The following is a 13,751-nucleotide window of genomic DNA, read 5'->3' on the forward strand; positions in this document are numbered from 1 at the left end:
AAGATTTTAAAAGAGAAAGGAAGCAGTTCAGCAGAACCAATGTATCCACTTTATTTGATAATATTCTGCACCCATAGTAGCTTTTGTATTTGTAATGACCTCTCCAAAAAAAAGAGACCTATATTTGTCATTCCAGAATGAGTGCTATCCATTGTTTGAGTTTTCTAGAGCATTTTCTGTCCCTAGTCATCATCTGAACAAAATAGGAAAACATAAAAGACTGATTTCCCAAGAATTAGAATGAATAACACTTTGACCTTTGAAAAATTTCCTGACATCATATGATACACGTAGGAGGAGGAAGGATTTCCTCAGAAGGAAATCCAGCTGTCACACACATTCACATGCATAATAGTTTAGTAATAATATTAAAATTTAAAATAATCACAGATATTTAAATAGTCCTTTAAAGTTTGCAAAGTGCTTTTACCTACATGATCTCATTTGATCCTCTCAATGAGCCCACTATGACAGATGTTATTATCTCCATTCTATAGATGAATCAACTGAGGTTAAAAAGTTTAAGTGGACTTGCCCAAGGTCACACAACCAGTAAGTGTCAGAGGCAAGATTTGACATAAAATTTCCTGACTCCAAGATCAGCTATTTTTTATTTGCTACAGCATGCCACCAGAGCCTACATGATGCCAAGCACAGCCTTCGAGAACCCAGGACTGTCTCCAACCCATGATGAGGCTTCAAAGAAATTCTGGTGGCAGATTCCAGTAACTATTCTCTTTAAACTCTATAAATCTCTTTTAAAAAAATATTTATTTTTTGTTTACAACATTCAATTGCACACGTTTTTGAGTTTTAAATTTTCTCCCCCTCCTTCTCTTCTCCCCTCCCCAAGACAGTATGAAATCTGATATAAGCTCTGCATATACATTCATACTGAACATATTTTACATCAGTCACGCTGTAAAGAAGAATTAGAATCAATGGAATGAATCACAAGAAAGAAAACAAAACAAAAAAGAGCAAATAGTATGCTTCGATCTGCATTCAGATCCCATAATTCTTTTTCTGGGTGTGGATGGCATTTTCCGTGGCGAGCCTTTTGGAGTTGTCTTTCGTTGCTGAGAACAACCAAATCTGTCAGACTTAGTCACGGAACGATGTGAATGTGTGTTTGATGTTCTCCTGGTTCGGCTCTCCTCGCTCAGCATCAGTTCTTAACATTCTTTCTAAACTCTGTAAATCTTATAAAAGCGTTACCTACTGCAAGAGAAAATACAATTTTTCATAATTTTTTGAATGAAAAAATGGCATGCTTCGTATAGATGTGTGTATAACAATCTCCTAAGGAAAGCATATCTTTTGAAATACTTTTAATAAAGACTACACTTTAAGAGGACAGTAGGAGAAACATTTTGACAATGTGTCAATTGGATACAAAAATCCACTTGGTCCCTTGAGATATTCTTAAATTACATTTGTTCTTAATTTTTCAAAGATCTTCTTATACATGTTATCCTATTCATAGTTGACAGAGCACGTCTTACAGATTGGGAAACCCAAGCCCTAAAAGTTTGGACTCCCAGGTCAGGTGCTGGGTTTATACTGATCTAACCGCTCACTCCCTTTGGTACTTGGCTATTATTAAGATCATATAAGATTTTATTTTCATAGACACAAAAACAGAGATGACTTTGATAGTCCTCTCTGGTTACTAATATCGAGACAAGAAGACAGACTTGCCAAAGGTCTTTGCTGCTGTCATAGAGGACTAAATTCAAACAGAAGAGACATTCAATCAGAGCTAGAAGACATCTCAGAAGTCATCCAGTCCAAACCTCACATGGTCCACAGCAGTTAAATAAAGGGCTGGAGAGGTTAAATAATTTGTCCAAAATCTCACAAGTTGTGACAAGAGTTGTGACTTGACTCCAGGTACTCCAGTGCTTTTCCACTTTTTCCATGTTCCTCGCCCTCAGTGGAAATAGAAAGGGGGATCCCATCTTCAAATGTCTTTGTGTTGCTTCCCTCACAGGTTCCTCAGCTTGGTTCCAGCCTCCTTCTCCGAACATTTGACATTATTCTCCTTCATTCAGTCCACCAGTCAATCCGCATTTAGCACTCTCTCTAAGTTCCAGCCAAAGTAAACTACTTGGAATTCCGTCTCCTAGTTTAGCCTAACTATCCACACAGGAAAAATCAAGTGATGAAGGCAGTTAACAGACTGCGGCATGCTACCAGTGATGACTCGGAGGACAAAGACAAGGAAGGGTTGCAGAATACTTCATCAAAGGGATTTATAACCAGAAAAGAGCAAGATCGAAGAAGATCAGACAAGCCTGGGACTGCGCTGGTGCGCAAGTAGAATCGAGGAGCCCAGCACGACGGCTGGAGAGATCTAGGGAGGCAAGGACAGACGGGTTACAGTGTATCAACGAGATCACAGACCTATTACAGTATCAAGGTACTTCGACAAACATCTGGAGGGAGGCTTGTGACAAGTGTGAGCGGACGCGGCTTAGCCGAAATGTCACAACATACAGCGCGTGGCCCGGGGCTGTTTGACCTTTGCTCTAGTTCATGTTCAGACGCACAGAGAAGCACAGACACACGCACGCACTTTCTCGGGGCCCCTGCAGCAGAACCAGCTTGGGACACCCGGCCTGGAGAGAGCGCTTCCATTCCAGACACCGGAAGGGGGGAGGCGTCAGTTTGCAAACCCCGAAACTGGCCCTTCATCCTCCCAGAAACCTAGGAAGCCTTGACGCTGAATGAGATAAACGTGTTCTTCTTTCTAGGACAGCGTAGTTTCCCGCCTGGAAGGCTGAGTGTGACTGGGGCGTGGGGCCCCTGTTCCCGGAACACCCCTCCCCTTCCTGCTTGGTAGCGCCCATTTCGTCAGGGCCCTGCGCTAGCCCTCCCGCTTAGCCTTCCAGCCTTCGCGGTGCGCCAGGCAGACGTAGCTGCCGCCGGCTCCGCGGGCTCTGCTGTCTGCGCTGTCCCCGCTCCAGCTGCCGCGCTCCGTCCTGCTCGGCCCCGAGGACGAGAGCAGCCTTACGGGAGGGCTCGCCTCGCCCGCTCTCCAGCGCACCTGGTGCCCCGCGCTGGCGTTCCCGGCCCCGGCTCCACTGTGAATGCTGACGGAGGAGGCTGCGGGGGCTGCGGCAGCCGCCGGGCAGCGCTGAGCCCGGCCCTCCTGCGGCCCCCGCCTCGGCCGCCCGCCCTCCCTCCATCCTTCCCTCCTGCCCTCCCGCTCCGGACCCCTGCTCGCCCGGCCGTCTGTGCCCTCGGCCGGTCCGCGCCCTCGCGGAATGTATCAGAGCCCGACCCGCCTTTGCTCGGCCCTGCTCCAGAGAGACATGTCCAGCCTCTGCTGCGTCTCCTTGTCCCGGCTGCGGAGGCAATCCCCTTCTCCCCCCGCGCCTCCGCGAACGCAGTCCCCTCGGTCCCTGTCGGAGGCTGCTGCTTCTCCTCCCCCTCTGCAGCCCCCTCCTCCACCACTGCCTTACCTGGCGGCCACCGAGCTGGCTTCGGGGCCCGGGAGCGCGTCCTCCGGGACAGGTGAGTGCATGGACGTTGGCTCCGCCCGCCGGCGCCTAGACCCCCCTGGACCGATGGGAACGCGCGTGGTGCCCCGGCGCCTGGGAATGAATGGGAAGCCCGGGTCAGCCCGCCCGCCCCTCAGCCAGCCTGTCTAACCGGGCTCCTGGGGAGGCACCTTCCCTGCTGGAGAAGTCCGAAATAACCTAGTCAGGGCTCGGACCCTGCCTTTGCTTGGGTCTTACACCACGCATGCTAAGAACGGGAACAGGGTGTCCCTTATTACTCCGTGCTTGGCCCCTGGGGACCTTTCTTCCATTTCCACTTTGAGAGACGGCGGGGCGTTTCTCCGAACTGGGCTCGTTAGCTCTTCTAAACATCCTTAGCTGTGATTTTGCATAAGTATCTTTTGGTCAGTGAGTGTTCTCAGTCTAAGTTAAGGCCAGGTGGTTGGTTCTGAAACAATCATTTGTCCTACTTTTTTCACGCATCTAGTCTCAGCAGCATGATCCCATGTAAGATAAATACTGATTGTGTGACCCTAGACGAGTCATTTGATCTCTGCATGCTCTGGGCTAGAGAAGGTGCTGACCCGCCTTATTGGAGAGAGGGTGTCTTCCAGCTGGAAGGTTCTCCCTATATCAGTGGAAATCACATGTCCAATCTCAATCCCTAATTTTTAAACGATGCGTTTCTTTTTTACCACTGTTTGGTTACAATTCCACTTACTGGTATATATCTAGCGTAGACTAACACACTTTGCTTTTGTTGGATTATTGAGCAGTTCTTGGGATCTTCCCTTTTTATTCTCACCGTGTTCTTTGTTGTTCATAGTTCCCTGATTAAGAATTTGCAACGGTTGAAATAGCTATATCCTCAGAAATGATTTTAAAGTTATCTTAATAAACCAGGGGCTTCCCTTTTCCTTTTGCCTCATCCCACCTGGGGGGAGGGGCAGAGGGAAGGGTCTACAAGTCACATACCTACTAAGCATATTTTTCTTATCTGAGAAGTTGTTTGACTTCACAGAATGGGCTGTCATCAACTTTCCTTATTGTTAAAACTAAGATATTAGTATTTAAGACTTAAGAAGTATATGAAACAATTCTTTGGAGATTCATTTCCAGTCTCCGTTCTTATAAAGGACAAGCATATCAAAATGCGGAACTGGGAAAATGTATAAGAAGAAATGTAGCTTCCTTTTAGTAACTGAAAATTATCCTCTGAGGTTGGATGTAGCAAATGTTATTTAAATGTGTTCTGAAATTGTTGATAAATGTTGGGAGGCTATACGGTCTCTTTCAGCAGTAACTTTTAAGAATGAGCTATTGAAAACTTTTCAGAATGGTCTGCTGAAAACTTTAAATGGACTCTGAAGGGGTCTGTGATGTCTGTAAATTATAGTTGAGCTGCTCTGGTTGAGTGTTTCTTTCCTGGCACTGTAGCTAACAAACCTCTTAACACCTTTTTGTAGCCCTCTAGGAGAGGCCTGCACTTTAGGCCGATTTGATGACACTTATCTAGTCTCCTAGGAGGCAGAGATAGAATTAGCCAATTTTTGGGTGTGAGACAGAGTAACACTATTTCTAAGGAGGCATCCTGGTTATGAAAGGAGTATTAATTAAGACATCCAGTGTTGTCTTTTTGTGAGTCTGGGATGTTTTTCCCTGGGAATTTGAAGAGTCTTTACTGTGGAAAAGATCTGAGGCCAGGAAAAGGAAAAGAAGGAACCTTGAAACTAGGTGAGTCCTCCAGGGTTATACTCAGATGGAGGCTGCCCTAAACAGTAGGCAACTATGAAGGAGAGAGAACTGTTGAATCAGTGTGCCAGACAGTTAAACAAGGAGGGGCTTTCATGGACTCATGAAAGGTTAGTCTGGCTTCCAGGCTAGCTTCTTCATTTTACAGAAGAAATTGAGGACCAGAGAAGGGAAAATTACTTAAAAGGTCTGATCAAGCAGCAGAACTGAACCTTGAATCCACATCCCCAGACTTCAGGATCCAGTGTTTTTTCTACTGTATCACACTGCCTTCTCTTGTTCAGTTCCACCCCACAAGTATTTATGGATAAACTGCAGTGTCCAAGTCATTAACTTGGTTAGGTGTTAAGGATACAAAGACCTTCCCCTCCCCCCCCCAAAAAAAGGAGCAATCTCTGCCTTTACTGATTTACAATATACTGGAACCATTAGAAAGCAAGCCTTCCAGTTTCCACTTATTTTCTACATGCTGATTCTTTTTTAAATAGCCTTTTAGTTTTCTTGTTTGAAATCTCTCTCTAAAAGGAACATTTTGTACTCCAGGGGTGGGGAACCTGCGGTCTCAGGCCACATGTAGCCCTCTAAGTCCTCAAGTTCACAAACGAATTTATTCTGTAAAACTTGGACTCAGTCAAAAGGCCACACCCAAGGACCTAGAGGGCCGCAGGTTCCCCACCCCTGTAACTATATATATTGAACTGGTTAGGCTTTCTTTCTCCCTTCTCAAGCTATTGATCTTATCTGTTGTCACCTCCACTCAAATCCTACCAAGATGGCACATTTGTGGAGCCCTGAGTTCCAGAGCACAAGCAGATTCTGTCTGGAAAGGCTTTAAGTATGACTGTGGAGAGGGAATGAATGTCTCTTGACAAACCTAGCTACCTTCAGAGGATGGCCCCCCATTTGGTGGATATATCAGTCTCAACACCTCTTGAAATCTATCCACTAAGTTATAGAGTAGAGAGAGGTACCATCCCTGATATTACACATCCTTGAAGAATGAAAGGCTTATCGACTTCATTTTATTTCCACCTGGTGTCTGAAATAACATCCATTCGTTCATTCATTCACCCACAAATTAGTGTAGCACCTGCAGTCACTGCCAGGGCTGTGGGAGATACTAAGCCATATAAGGCAAATTCTCCACTTCTAGGAACCTCAACCTAGGTGAGCTCATAAAACATGTACACAAACAAGAAACACGCAAGGCAACGTAGCTGTCACAAAGTGTACATGCACTTCGTACAGTGCACATTGTACAATGCTCTGGGGTGGGGCCTGGCTCCAGGGGATGACTTCTGTTCCCAGGGGATGACTTCAACTGGGCAGGGAAGGAGTTGAATAATATTTCAGTAGAGATGTGGATGAAGGTTATTCTAAGTAGAGGACAGAAATTGTACAAAAGTAATTCAAACTCTTACTTGGCCTTCAAGGCCAGCCCTCCACAATCTGAACTCACTCCCAAGAGCAGGGATTCTTACACTGAGGTCTGTGAATTTTTTAAAAACTATATTTTCATAACTATTTAAATACAATTGGTTTCTTTGTGATCCTATGTATTTTAACTTATGCATTTAAAAAAACATTTTTCCCATGAGATTTCACCAGATTGCCAAAAGGTTGCATAACACAAAAAAGCCAATAAATTTTTAGTAAATGCCTTCTGTGGTCCTGGCACTCTGCTAAGTGCCGGTAACACAAAAAGAGGCAAAAGACAATCCCAGCTGTCAAGGAGGTCACTCCCCAGTGCATCAGAATCGGATTAAAATGTAATTGGGAATATTTTAACAAAATAAAAATACAGTACAATATAGATAATGTTAATTTGTGGGGTTTTTCAATTATTTATTTATTTATTTTGTTTTCAACATTCATTTCCACAAATTTTTGAGTTCCAAATTTTCTCCCCATCTTTCCTCTCCCCCCACCCCAAAACACTGAGCATTCTGATTACCCCTACCACCAATCTGCCCTCCCTTCTAATATCACTCCCTTCCCTTATCCCCATCTTCTCTTTTGTCCTGTAGGGCAAGATAAATTTCTATACCCCATTACCTGTACTTGTTAGTTGTATGCAGGAACAATACTCAACATTTGTTCCTAAAACTTTGAATTTGTGGTTTTCTAAGTCATTATTCAATATGGGGCTGCTAGGATTGTTCTGTCTGGATTTGTGACTCTCCTTTCTATTTGTGTTTGACCCAATTGTTCTAGGAAACCGAGTGAACCCCCATAATCCCCTTCCATGCACTGTTTCCACCAAACTAGATTATTCTCTGCTCTTCTTACACACACACATAACCTTTTGCTCTTTGTCCCCTTTTTTGTGCCTTTAAAGTCAGGTGAAAATTCTGCCTTCCAATCTCACCATGACCATTTTCCCCATTTGCACCTCTCTGACGATATTTGACTATGTTCATATTAATTGTCTGTGTATGTGTCCTACCAAATTCTGTGAGGATTGAGACTATCCAAATCTTGTGTCCTCCTCAATGACGAGCACTGTGCACAGTAGGAACTCAATATCTGGATTGTAAAATGGACATAATAGAATAAAATGAAAGATCTTTGAGGGTAGGGGTTGTTTCCAGTCTTTTCTTTGTTCCCTCCCTCCTCATAATCTGGCCACAGAACTTTGCACATATCATAAATGCTTGTTGAGTTGTATTAGTGATGATGCTGTGAACGACACATTATGAACAAGCAATCCTTAGGAAGAACAAAACGTTTTGTAAACTTACAGAGCTATATAGAAATGTGTGCTAGCATTATTACTTCCTCTGGTTCATAATCACTTTCTCTTCACCTTCCTGCAACACACTTATGATCCTCAGGACTGTCACTCTGATAACTCAGAGGTCATAAAGCAGTTTGCCTAAAAAACAGATTACTTTTAGAGTGCTGGATAAAATGCAGTTTACAAAATTGATGTGGGCTGCAAAGCCTTCTCCTTCTCCCACAACAAAGGGATTGGCTTCATTTTTCCTCTCCTCACTTCTAACTACAAACCTAAAGGCAAATGATGTCTTGGTTACGTAGCCATACTTAGTTGGTATGAGTCAGCAGCTTGGGAGGATGGGGGAGGTGATGGACAAGGCTGTAATTTATTTGTTGAGTAAATTGTTCTGGTCTGTGGGAAGACTGTGTCCCTCGCCTGCAAGCAACATTCGGGAGGTCTCTGGCTGGGTTGGCTTCTAAGTGGAGTTCTTTGTTTTATGAAAGTATACACCCTGTGTATGAACCTCTGAAACATCTGGTAGGGAGGTAGGTACCCTGAATGCCAGGAGATGCAAAGAGTAAAAATAGCCTGATAGATCAAGGTTACAAATAGAGACCAATAGAGTCTGGTTCAACCACTCCCAATTTTACAGAAGGGGAAACTGAGGAAATTAGTCACCACTACTAAGAAACAAAGCTAGGATTTAAACTCAGATCTTCTGATTCCAGTGCCGGCATTCATTTCACCACACTGGCAGTCCACCAGCATTGGTCCTAGAACCAGACTTTGCTCCAGTTTGCTTCAATTTACCTGCCTCCATATTTTCTAGATAGATATATTGAGAGTATAATACCCACAGGACCCTTTATTCTCATCACCAGAGTAAATGAGAGAAATTGTTATCAGCCAATCTACAAATATTCTTTGGTCACCTATAGGTCTTTTCCAACCTTTTCCTTTGGATAAACTTAAAATTTCTCTAAAATAGGAGCTGGAAGGAATTTGCAGCTTAAGGTTAGAGATCTCCCTCCTGTGCTATTCACTCCCATTGGCGATCATTCCAGGAATCTAGAAGGGAGGAAACATTGTCCAAATTGTAGCAGCTCCAGGTGGATATCAGCCCTTGGAAATCTTCAATAATTCTACCTTTCTTAGCAGCACAAGATCCTAGATTTAGAGCTGGAAAAGGGACCTTAGAAATAATGAAATCTAGCACCCCTCAGTTATGTATCGTGTTATTGATGCTTTAAAAAACAATAAGTTGTTTCTCATTCTTTTCCCCATGGAATCTTCTTTTAGGACAGAATTAAGCAAAACAATTTTGAAGGATACACACAAAGTGGCAGTCGTGGGATTTGAACTCAGGTTTTCTGACCCCAAAGGCTCTTTGAATCAATCAGTCAATCACCCAGCATTTATTAAGCATGTACATGTACCAGGCGTTTTGCACTGTGCCTTGCAGTCTATTCCAATACACCTGGGGAGAGAGGGTCTTCTGTGGGCAAAAAATAGGGTATCTGGCCTCCAAAAGTCCATAGGCCATGGGGAGAAAGAGTAACAACAGAAATGAAACATAAATTGGATGTTCAGTTTTGCCATACTAAGAGAAGAAAGGAGCTGGGGTTGTCTGGAGTAGTTGGAGAGAGCTTCTGAAGCCTGGAGATAAATTCCAGGTGTTGAAATAGCATGAGGATTGGCAGAGATGGAAATGAACATGAGAGAAGGCATGGAGATCATTCTGACTGGAGCATGTGACTTTTAAAAAGATTGAGAGACATAGTTTCTGGGTAATTAGTCGTTTTATTAATAATGCTAATATATTACCAATAAAATGGGTGAGTGACACTCATATGGCAAAGACCAATCATGGCAGGGTGGGCTCATAATTTGTAGGCCCTTAGAAGAATGGGTGTTTCAGAGGGTAGCAGTCAACTCTGATTGGTTAACAATTAATGAAAGAGAATGAATATTACAATGAGGGAGGGGGTTGTAACTTTGATTATGTCATTTACTTCTAAATTACCCAGTCTTAAGACAGTGTAAGAATTGATTCCCACACATACAGTGTAGAGCAAAATAATGGACTTCCTCACCCTGGTAGGGTGTGAAGTAGGTTGAGGAGAAAGTTAGTTCACTTGCCCTGGAGATACAAAGACCCTTTTTAGCCTATTGGGGAAAAGAACGTGTGTGTGTGTGTGTGTGTGTGTGTGTGAGACAGAGAAAGAGAGAGATATTAGGGAAGAGTGCAGTAAGAACTCTAGGGGTTCAGGTGGAGCCTTTTGTAGGTGCTGAGCCTTAAAAGAAATTAGGACTTTCATGAGGTACAAGGACGCATATTCCAGGCATGGGAGACAGATTAGACAAAGGTGCAGAGATAGGAAATGAAGTGCAGAGACTAGCACATAGACCAGTTTGACTACATTGTGGATGTTTTAATAAGCCTGAAAAAAGGCGGGTCGTTAAATAGCCAAACATAAGATTATTATCATATTTGACATCAGGGGCCATAGGGGACTTCGAGCCTCTTGAGCGGAAGATTAAAATGATCCACAGACTTATGCCCAACCACTACAACGATCATTTCCATAGAACCAATGGGGAAATACAAGCAAACATGCTGGGTGTATGGGTTATCCTGGCTTAGCCTCTTCCTGTGTGGTCTTCAAGGGCAGGCAGACTTGAGTCATCCAGATAATGGAGAACTTTGACCAAATGACCTCTAAGCTCCTTTCCATTTCTAAACCCTGTGATTCCAAAATCATGTGAGAACCTGTTGTCCAGCTTCCTGAAATGCCCCTGACGTCTAAGTTAGTGTTTCATTCTCTCTCTTCCTTCCCTATTATCAACATTCATGACTCATTTTCTCATTTTTTTTTTGTCTTAAGATGATATGTTGGTGGGATGCCTAAGAAAGAATGGATACAGAAAGGAAGCCTAATTTGAGACTTAAAACAAAATTATATGTTACCCTTATCTATGGCATTTTAAGTTTGCAAAGGAATATATATATATGGTATCTTCAAACCCTTACAATAATTTTTGTGAAGTAGGTGCTATAATATCACCCCCATATTACAGCTGAGGAAAAGAATCATGAAAAGAAAGGAAAAGATTCCTACATCCTCATCCAGTCCTTTTATTTTTACTAAAGTTTATTGAAAGACCTCCAACGGTTTCATTAGTTACCATGGTCAAATAAAAATCGCTTACCTGCAGTCCTCTCTTTGGTGAAGAGCTTGTTGGAACTGTTTGTTGCCAGGAGTACTTTAAAATCTTTCCAGCCAGATAGGACTTAAATTTTATTAGCATAGCCTTTGAGATCCCAGATTTATATCCACCTCACAAATGAAGGGGTCCCAGGGGAACTGAACTGAGGAATTTGAAAAATGGTGAGATTTGTATTAACTTGGGGGGGAGGAGGGCTCACATTAGTCTATAAGTTCTTTGAGGGTGGGGACTTTTTTCATTTTTTATATCCCCAGAGATTACTATAGTAGGATAGTAGGCATTTATTAAAAGCCCATTGTTATTAATTTAGTAAAAGTGGGGTGTGTGTGTGTGTGTTGTCTTTGGGTGGATCTTATCTACCAAAACACTTTTTCAAACCATTACCCTCCACCAGCATCACCACTCCACCTCCACCCTATCTTAACATTCAGCCCACTATCAACACTATAGGGTTATCACTACTATGTAAATGGGTTAACGTCTACCCAGTTTCTCTGAGACCCTTGTACGTTATCCTGCTGTTTCATTTAAATCCAATTCATGTGCAAGTCAAGACGTTACCCCATTACATCACTGGTTCTCTTTAAAAAGGAAAAGGAATTAAAAGTCAATGGATTTGCAAGAAGCAGTGTGGCATAATGGATAGAGATCTGGCCATGGCTTTGGGAAAACCCAGATTCTAGTCCCAGCTTGGTCATTCACTTGCTAATTTTGTGATCCAGCCAAGTCACTTAACCAATACTAACAATCTAACTAATTAAGTAATACTAACAATACTATGCAGTAGTAACCTATACTATATAGCAATCTAAGATATGATGAGCAAAGTCTAATTTCCCACTTCTCGGGAAGAATAGTGGTGGTCCAGAGGTATGCATTGAGACCTACATTTTCTTATATGGCCAGTGTGTTAATGTTTTTTGTTTGACACTACTTATTTGTTATAAGGCATGCTCCCAGTGGGGGCTCATAGTCAGTGGGAAGTATATGCACCAAAAAGTATCAGTAACTTTTAGAAGCAATTTATAGAGCTGTGGACTTGAAGTCAGGAAAACCAGAGTTCAAATTTGACCTCAGATACTTACTAGCTGTGTGACTCTGGGCAAGACACTTAACCCTGTTTGCCTCAGTTTCCTCATTTGTAAAATGAGCTGGAAAAGGAAATGGCAAATCATTCCAGTATCTTTGCCAAGAAATCCTCATGGATAGGGAGGTCAGACACAAATGAGCAGCATCAAAAAGAAATGTGAGCTGTCATTGTGTTCAATATCAGTACAGTTATCAGTTATCAGTACAGTTCGAAGTGTCTGCAATAGGGTGTTTGGGGCTTCTTTAACCAAGGCAGATTTTATAAACAGAAAGCCAAATCCATCAGTAGCCAAGAAGTCAGTACACATTATCGTTGCAGGGGAAGTGGGATTTTGAGCAAAATTTCCCAAACAAATAATATCCCTTGGGCTTCTAGGTTAGTCTTTGTTTTTCCAAAGTTTGTCACTTCTTTTGCTGTCTTAAGATTTTAAATGATTTCCTCAGTCATTCCAAGCTGAGTACATTCGGTGTTGCCATCCTATTTTTTAGGTACCCATTGTGGGGTGAATATATCATTGATGATAGGATCCCTGCTTTAAAAACTCTTTTGAAACTAATTGGAGTTCTTCCTTTCTACCTCCTGCCCCAGTTGGTAGCAGTTCCTTTCCCTATATTTGCCCAAAGTATCATAGCCAAGTGATACAGTGGGAGCTTGTGTATGAAAAGGCAGACTTTCATATAGAAGAGGTAGAGGTGACCTATTCTAACATTTTAAGAATGAATAGCAAGTAATCTCGTGTCATATTTGAACATCAAGAGTCATTTGAATTTAATCCACTCGAGAAGTTTTCTGCTTTTAGAGCAATACCTGGTGGGCTTTATACCTCTCCCCTTGAGCCTGCCCCCATAGCTACTATAGCAGATGACCCAGGGGTTCCACCAATATGCGTTATGGAAATACTTAATTCATAGAATGCATAAATATGGTTGTAGTTAAACCTTTCTTGACCTAAGTGGTGAGAAGGGGACAGTGAACTATGGCCTTTCAGTTCACTCGCCTCACCTTTTTTACTCCAAATAACTCACATTTATTGTGCTTTACCCATGCACTTCCCTTGCAACAAACAGCCCTGTGAGAGAGGTATTACAAGTATTATTATCTTCACCTTACAGCTGAGGAAACTAAGGTTCTTGGAGGTTATAACCTCCAAGTTATAGGAGTCAGTGTTGCAGGCTGGATTTCCTTTAACTACATAGCAATGCCTTTTGTGTTTACATCACAATCATTTCCAGATATAACCTCTCCCCCCACACCCACACCCACACCCACACCCACCCAGGGAGCTTTCCTTGTAACAAAGAAAAGTGGTTAAGTAAAACTGACCTAGGAATCACACCTGATGGACTATGTGACATTCCACACCCACATTCCCCCACCCCCCACCCCCCACAAGGAGAGAAGAAAGGTAAGTTCCCTTGTTTCTTAGGGGCCAAGATGGGCACAGCCTGGTTTTGAA

At 42.8% G+C, this 13,751-nt stretch overlaps 1 protein-coding gene across 2 annotated transcripts in view; it reads left to right on the forward strand.

Moving 5' to 3' along the window:
• Positions 1-2,885: 2,885 nt before the first annotated feature.
• The window catches only part of NOCT (nocturnin), a 32,727-nt gene continuing 21,861 nt past the window's right edge, over positions 2,886-13,751 (forward strand). The window contains exon 1 of one of the 2 annotated variants that reach the window (XM_072621064.1): positions 2,886-3,519. In XM_072621064.1, the coding sequence (XP_072477165.1) occupies positions 3,270-3,519 (250 nt within the window). In that variant the 5' untranslated portion in view covers positions 2,886-3,269. Of the gene's footprint in view, positions 3,520-13,555; positions 13,701-13,751 lie in introns of those variants that run through there. The other variant, XM_072621068.1, reaches the window with a different exon arrangement.

The sequence above is a fragment of the Notamacropus eugenii genome, chromosome 6, assembly GCF_028372415.1.
Source record: "Notamacropus eugenii isolate mMacEug1 chromosome 6, mMacEug1.pri_v2, whole genome shotgun sequence".
In the NCBI taxonomy this organism is placed as follows: domain Eukaryota; kingdom Metazoa; phylum Chordata; class Mammalia; order Diprotodontia; family Macropodidae; genus Notamacropus; species Notamacropus eugenii.